General features: G+C 39.1%; 1 protein-coding gene across 1 annotated transcript in view; it reads left to right on the forward strand.

Moving 5' to 3' along the window:
* Positions 1 to 7,332, forward strand: part of PLCXD3 (phosphatidylinositol specific phospholipase C X domain containing 3) — a 201,940-nt gene extending 194,608 nt beyond the window's left edge. The window contains 1 exon segment of the mRNA NM_001103304.2: positions 6,031 to 7,332. Coding sequence (NP_001096774.1) covers positions 6,031 to 6,184 — 154 coding nt within the window. The 3' untranslated portion in view covers positions 6,185 to 7,332.
* Positions 7,333 to 7,885: the final 553 nt, after the last annotated feature.

A 7,885-nucleotide genomic window follows, 5' to 3' on the forward strand; every position in this document is an offset into this window, starting at 1 on the left:
TGTGCCATATTGTATTATCATGATTGGTTCACCTCCACTTTGCTTGTTGGACTTTGAGAAGCTGGGACCAGGATTTCTAGTTCAATATCTGAGTTCAATAAATGTGCTATTTTCCTTTGGGGTTCCAGGGATTGTGGTAGGTACAGAGGATCTATTGATGACTACAATATGATTTTTGTTTTTTGAAAAGGGTGCAAGCACTGCTAGAAATAGGCATGGAAGTGGAAAATCTGAACGCCATGTGCAATGTATAGTTAGAGACTGTGCTTGAGGAGTATAAAGCATCAAGAAGAGAGCTCTTCACCCAGATTTGAACTGAAAGGATGGAAATACTGCCTCAGCCAAGTCTTGAAGGGCAAGTGGAAGTTAGACCAGGAAGGGTACTGAAGAAGGAATGGTATTTCATATAGATAGAAGTCTTGAAAAAAAACTGAGGCATGAAACCACAGGATGTGTTTGGGAGAACACAGAATTTCAGTATTACCAGAGAATAAATTAGCCCAGAGGCTGAAGAGAGGTGTGTGTGTGGTTAGTGTGTGAAGGAGGCTGCAGGGACTCACCCTGACTGATTCAAAACTGAGTGTATCTTCTCGATGAGAGGAGACTGCAGTTGTTTATGTAGGAGAATAATGCCCTCAGTTCTAAGAAAGGTTATTGTGACTGCAGTGTAGAAAAGTCGCAGAAGAAGAGTGTGGGGGCAGGGCTACAGCAATGTTTTCTTAGAGAGAGGTGAGAAAGGTTCAAACCCCAAAATGCTCTAAGGAGCTATACCTAGAACACTGTCTCCTGCAGGTACAATATATCTTTGTTGAATGAATGAATGAAAGTGAAAGGGGCTCAGTCATGATCGATCCTTTGAAATCCCATGGACTATACAGTCCACAGAATTCTCCAGGCCAAAATACTGGAGTGGGTAGCCTTTCCTTTCTCCATGGGATCTTCCCAACCCAGGGATCGAACCCAGGTCTCCCCCATTGCAGGCAGATTCTTAACCAGGTCAGCCACAAGGGAAGCACAAGAATACTGGAGTGGGTAGCCTATCCCTTCTCCAGTGGATCTTCCTGACCCAGGAATCGAACCCAGGTCTCCTGCATTATAGGCAGATTCTTTACCAAATGAGCTATCAGGGAATTCCAGATAAATGAATGGGTGATTTTAAAACATTAAAGTTTAACCAGTTTGTTTTTTCTTTAATTATTTTCTTAAATTTTATATTGGAGTATAGTTGATTAACACTGTTTTGTTAGTTTCAGGTTACAGCAGCAAAGTGATTCAGTTACACATTTGTGTGCTAAGCCTCTTTAGTCATGTCCTGCTCTTTGCTCCCCTATGGACTGTGGCCTGCTGGGCTCCTCTGTCCATGGGATTCTCTGGGCAAGAATACTGCAGTGGGCTGCCATGCCCTCCTCCAGGGGATCTTCCTGACCCGGGGTCAAACCCCTGTCTTTCATATGTCTCCTCATCGGCAGATGGGTTCTTTACCACTAGTGCCACCTGGGAAGCCCTTACAGATACATGCATCTATTCTTTTTCAAATCCTTTTCCCATTTAGATTATTAAGTATTGAGCAGAATTCCCTGTACTATATAGTAGGTCTTTATTAACCAATTTGTCTTATACAGTGAATATTATTGCTTTGAGACAATATTTTATTACCACCAGAGTAGGCTTTTCAATTTATTTATCTAATATAAGAATTGATTCTCAGGAGGGCAAATAAAACACGTGCTCTTTTTATGTAAAAAGTACAGGAATATACAAACAATATATAAACATATTTAAAGTCTATCTGTGGTATTAAAACTTTATTGAGAAAGAAAGTGAGGAAGGAAAATATTTTTAAAGGTTCTATGGTGGGAAAAGAATTTTAAAAGTTTAAGAAATGCCACTCTAAATAATTATTGTAACTTCAACAGCATTTGTTTGTTTTAATCTAGAACACTGAGTCTTTTTGTTTAATGTAATTCTACTTAAGTTCATCTGAGTATTTGAGATTCAATTTGGTATTATTGCTTATTTTGTTTTTGGTATCATATTGACTTGAGAAAAGTATATCTGAACAGAAAAAGACAAATATTCCCATGACTCAGAGAAGTGGCATTTTAAATGTAAAACTCATTTCACCTGACGACTACAAGCTATTCCAAAATGATATATCATCAATCCTCAAAGTAATCTATTTTATAGCGAAACAGAGAAGAGCACTCCTAACATCTCTCCATGGGGATAACAATTAGTTATTCTAAATTCAGGCCCAGGAATATCAATCTTAGAGTAGTAGCAGGCATCTGAGTTGCTGTTTTCATGATGGTCATGGTTCTCAGATGGGAATTTTGTTGCTCAAGAACCTTCCATAACCTAGTACCCTAGGGATCTGGCAAACCAACTACTCGGTTAAAGCTAATACAGAATTGGCACTGGCCTCAGTCTCACTCTTCACTACCTCTCACCTCTCAAGGTGAGTGTATCTGCTAAGCAACCATCTTCCCAGGAAATGAACTGGTTTGATACTTTTTCCAAAGAGTGTCTGCTTTTTATGAAATACCGAGGTGATACTGTGTTCACAGCAGAGATATGCCATCTGTCCGAGCAAGCCCAGAAGAGGAAGTAATGGAATTCAAACCCGAGTGGCTGCACACACACTGCCATGGCATCTGTCTCTCTGATGAACTTGAATACCCCTGTGTCTGTGCTCTAGGGATCCACAGTTTTTTAATTCAAGATAGAATTCCCTTCAGAAACTGTTGCTATGAAAACCAAATTCCTCCACCTGCCAGTATATTTTCTGACGGCAATGGGTCCACGCTATCCTCTTTCAGAAGCACTTTTTGGGTTCTCTATCTGAATCTAACAAACAAAGGTAAATGCTGGAAAACATGGATCAGAATTTTTAAGGTACTACCTGCAGGATTAATGTAGTCCAAGGCAGTTATTTCAGTTTTGCCTGGATGGGTCAAGTTTGGCTAGATGTGCTTTATGAGATCTGGATAAAGGCACTGTATTACATTCTGTACTTCAACCTCACAAACCAAAAGGAGCATGACTTTCTTTTCTTCTGATTTCATGACACAATATGCTCCTGATTTTCATCCTACTTTTATACCTAATTCTCCCTTTTTTAACTGAATCAACTTTTCTGCCCATGTAGCTGATATTCAGATTTTCTCTTCTCGTCCTTCTCTATACAATCTTCCCAGGTAATTTTATCCACTCTCATAGCTCTTTTATTTTTATGTGATAGCCCTTGACCAGCTCTATGTCCTGAATATATTAGACCTGTACTTAATCAATTGAAATCTGAATTCATGTGTCCCAAAGTCACCTCAGAATCAACAGGTCTCGGACTGAACTTCGTACATCCACTGGGAAGCCCTCAGTCCTATCCTTCCAAAATTAGTAGATGATATGCTCACCTGCAAGAATACTGCTAGAAATCTAGGCAGCATTCATGGCCTCTTTCTTCATCTCCATCATATCCAATCCCACACCAGTCAAATGTTGTCCTTTTATCTCCTTGTGTGTGTGTGTGTGTGTGTGTGTGTGTGTGTTCAGTCACTTCAGTCATGTTCAACTCTTTGCAATCCCATGGACTATGGACCACCAGGCTCCTCCGTCCATGGGATGCTCCAGGCAAGAGTACTGGTGTGGGTTTCCATTTCCCCCTGAGATCTTCCTCACCCAGGGGTCAACCCTCAGCTCCTGTGTCTCCTGCATTGGCAGGTGAGTTCTTTACCACTAGTGCCACCTTTTCTCCTTAGTTCCTTTCAAATATATTCATTGTGGCCACTGCAATGTAAGTTCCCCTTCTCTCTGGTCTAGATTCCTTCCACAGCTCTCTGGTTGTTAGCGCTGATCCTAGTCTTGCTTTCTTCTCTTCATTTGCTCACACTGAAGGCAAACCACACTCTCTGAATCACAAATCTAAGCATGTAGTTTCCCTGGTTAACAGCTTTAAGTCGATTTACAGTCTGAAAACCATCTGTCTTCTGGTCCCTTCTTATTTCTCCAGCACTTTGAGGCTTCCTTAAATTTTATAGCTTCTTTGAGATTCTTAATTTCATCACGATCTCTCCACCCACACCTTTGTATCTTTCCTTCTCTCTCCATCCCATCCAGGAATTTGACGTTCACGTGGACTTCCTCACTCTTTCATTGTTATTGCACTGTCATCTCTAAGACCTCAGTTCATTTATCCCTTTCTCAACCTCCCTTCCTGCCTGCTTAAGTCATAGTGGTTTCTCTTCAATGTGCTATCATAGTATATGGCATCCTTATTAATAGCTGGATCTGTCTGTCCAAATGCCCTAGTCCTAAGCACACCGTACCCCTGTTAATGAATGTAGAAATGCTATTTTCTCTGTCTGAAAATACACCACATCATCCTCCATCCCCCATTCCCACCTTCACCCAGCTAAGTCTTCCTAATCTCTCAACATTCGGGGAATGCTCTTCTGAAAAGTTTTCTCTGATTTTGCAAATGAGGCTAGGTGACTCTCCACTGTGCTCTTGTGGTAATGAATCATCTTTTATAATTAAGTCAGATCACAACACTATTCTGGTCAAGATCTTCCAAAGACTCCCCATTTCACTCAAAGTAACACTCAGAACCCTTGTCATAACCTACAGTGCCATACAGCATCTGCCCCCCCTTTCCTTATTATTCCTCTAACTTCATCTTTTAATGGTCTCCTCTTTCTTTTACCAAGTTTATTCATGCTACCCATTTAAGGCTATGGCAGCAGCTGAAATGTTTTCCCTGGCTATCTACGTGACTAACTCCCTTGTCTCCTTCAAACCCTTGCACAAATATCCCCTTGTCAATGCACCTGTGTGAGCACCCTGTTTTAAGTTGCAATCTGCTCCACTCCTCTCTATCTGCACACTTCAAATCTTCCCTTTTTAGCTGCATTTTAATAGCACTTCTTCCTTCCTATCAAACGGTGTAATTAATTTATGATTATTATTCATTATTTGTCTTTCCTTATTAAACTGTAAGCTCCTCACAGGTGGATATTTTTATCTGCCATGCTTACTCAAGTTTTCCAAGTGCCTTCAGCAGTGTCTGGAATAGAAGAGGTGATCAGTAAATAAGTTTAAAGGATGAGCCCTGATTGTACTATATTAAAATTGTCTTCCTTGCCCATCTGTCCACCACCAAACTATGCACTCTTTAAATGCAGGGAGTTTCACTAGTATGTCCATTTATAATATCTAGCACATTTCCTGAAAATAGTGGGTTTGTAACAAATGTTTGCTAAGTGCATATACTCATCCCTGGCCTCACTAACCCATAGTTCTCCAGGGTTTGCAATCACACCATATCAAACTAGAAAATGAGTGCAAGAATGTTGTTTCCTTAGTGGAGAAATTTCACTATAAATTCTCATGGCATCTGAGATCTCCAAAGATGGAGTCCAATATTAATTGATATAGTGACTACAGTCAGCCCTCCATATGCTTGGGTTCTATATCCACAAAAATCGATCCTCAGTTGGTTGAATTCATGAATGCAGAAACCATGGATAAAAAGGACTGACTTTACAACTTCATTTTATGTAAGACACTTGAGCTTTCACAGACTTTGTTATCTGTGGTAATTCCTAGCACAAATCCCTCATGGATTCCAATGTGTTAGTCTCTTGGTCTTGTCCAGCTGTTTGTGATCCCATGGACTATAGCCCACCAGGCTCCTCTGTCCATGGAATTCTCCAGCAAGAATACTGGAGTGGATAGCCATTTCCTCCTCCAGGGGATCTTCCCGAACCAGGGATTGAATCCGCATCTCCTGCATTGCAGGCAGACTCTTTACCATCTGAGCCACCCTCCAAGGATGACTGTATTTCTCCTGCAGAGTCACTTAAGAGGTTAAGAATTTACCATAGTCCATTTCTTTTTTTTTTCCTCCATTATGTATCTGTAATTGGGGCATTTATTTTAGTAAGTTAGAAAACTAAAGGAAGTCCTAGGGATTGCAAGCTTGAAAAATAATATATTTCCTTCTGTAACATCTCTTTTTCTTTCCTTTCTCAGAGCTCTTCCTGCCATGATGCAGTGGGTCCGCACACAGAAGCCAGGAGAGAGTGGCATCAATATTGTCACTGCCGACTTTGTAGAACTTGGTGATTTCATCAGCACTGTCATAAAGCTCAACTATGTCTTTGAAGAAGGGGAAGCCAACACTTGATGGTACTGTTTGGAGTATCAGTGAATAAGAAGGAGAAGATTCACTGTATTAGATGTATTGTCTATAAACACTCTGATCTTCCTATTCCACTGAGTTTCTGAAGGGATAAGGGCTGAAAGTGGGTGGGAAAGGGGGAAACCATTTCTTCAGTGATTATTACGTACTCTTCATTACTATAAATATTTCATTTCCCATTTGATAAGCAAAACCTACTTCTAGTGTTAGGGATTAAAAAAAGACTAGTAAATTTTGTTTTTCAGAATTAGTCTTTGTAACTTATGGGTGTTTACTTGATTGTGTTTCTGATTTCAACTTAGGGCTCCTACACTTTCCTCCAAATGAAACTTTCTGCTCCCTCTCTCGCTCGCTGTTTTTAATCTGATGCTGTATGGGACTTAAAAGTAATTGAATGCCCAGCATAATGTGTATTACATTGTTGTACTAAAATTTACTTGTTTTGTAGGATTTGGTATAATATTCTGTAGCCTGCAATCTTGCTAACTTTTGGTCATAGATAATATGCATCAAATTGATTTCCCTGCATCAGTAATACTGGAGGCCATAATCAGTAAATTTTGTGTCATCTAAAAACAATAGTGTTTCACAGTATTTCTATTGAAGGCAGCTATAAATACAGAATAAAAAACTTTTGTGGAAGAACAATTAGTGCCAACTCCATATTGAAAAATGGAGGTGGTGAGGAGATGGATGTCACTTTAATTCAGAAATCTCTTAAATATTGTCTTGAAAATGCCCAGTAAATGAAAAATTATGTGTGTTAAAATCAGAAAACTGCTGGACTTGGAGATGATCATACTGAGTAAAATAAGAAAGAGAAGGACAAATAGCATTTGATATCTCTTATATGTGGGATAAAAAAAAGATACAAATGAACTTAAAAAAACAGAAAAAGGCACACAGACTTAGAGATCGAATTTATGGTTACAGGGGGAAGGGTGGGGACAAGAGAGATAGATTGGGAGTTTGGGATCGACATGTACACACCACTATATTTAAAATAAAATGACTTTCCATGAAAAAGTAAATAAAAGTAAAATTATAAAAGAAAAAATTTAAAAAATGGACTCAGAAAACTCTGAAAAGAACACTTACAAAAGTTCTTCTAACAATTAACTTGACTAAAAAAATTAAAATAAGAAAAGAAAGAAAGATTGTGCAAGCTTTCCTACCAAATTAAGATTTCCCAACATGTCATTCTACATCCCAAATTTTGAGGAACATATTCTGAGAAGCTTCAATTTGAGTTTTTTTAAAATTAAAGTTGAGGGGAAGGGTCACAGAATGAATGAGAACAATGTCTTTGAAACTATGACTGTGACCTCTCAAGGATCCATGAAGCATCTTCAGGAGATTCTTAAGTATATGTGATCTGAGCAGATTTTGAAAATCACTTTGGGGTTCCGTCCATCTCACCCCAAGGTTAATTTTGAGGCAGAGGCCAAAGTTTCACAGAAAGTTTCTGCCTTCTGCCATGTGATAGTCCACATGTATGAGGAAGAAAAATGCAATACAACTTTAAGCATTGCTTCCCCTTGGTGTCTTTGCAATATTTGACAGCTCCAAATAACCTTAAAAGAGCACAATAACCCTTTCCTATATGCCTCACAGGACTATTTTGAGGCATTTATAAAAATATATAAAATTTGCTGAAATTTGTACAATTCTGAATTATTTTATCTT

This window comes from Bos taurus, chromosome 20 (genome assembly GCF_002263795.3).
Source record: "Bos taurus isolate L1 Dominette 01449 registration number 42190680 breed Hereford chromosome 20, ARS-UCD2.0, whole genome shotgun sequence".
Classification (NCBI taxonomy): Eukaryota; Metazoa; Chordata; class Mammalia; order Artiodactyla; family Bovidae; genus Bos; species Bos taurus.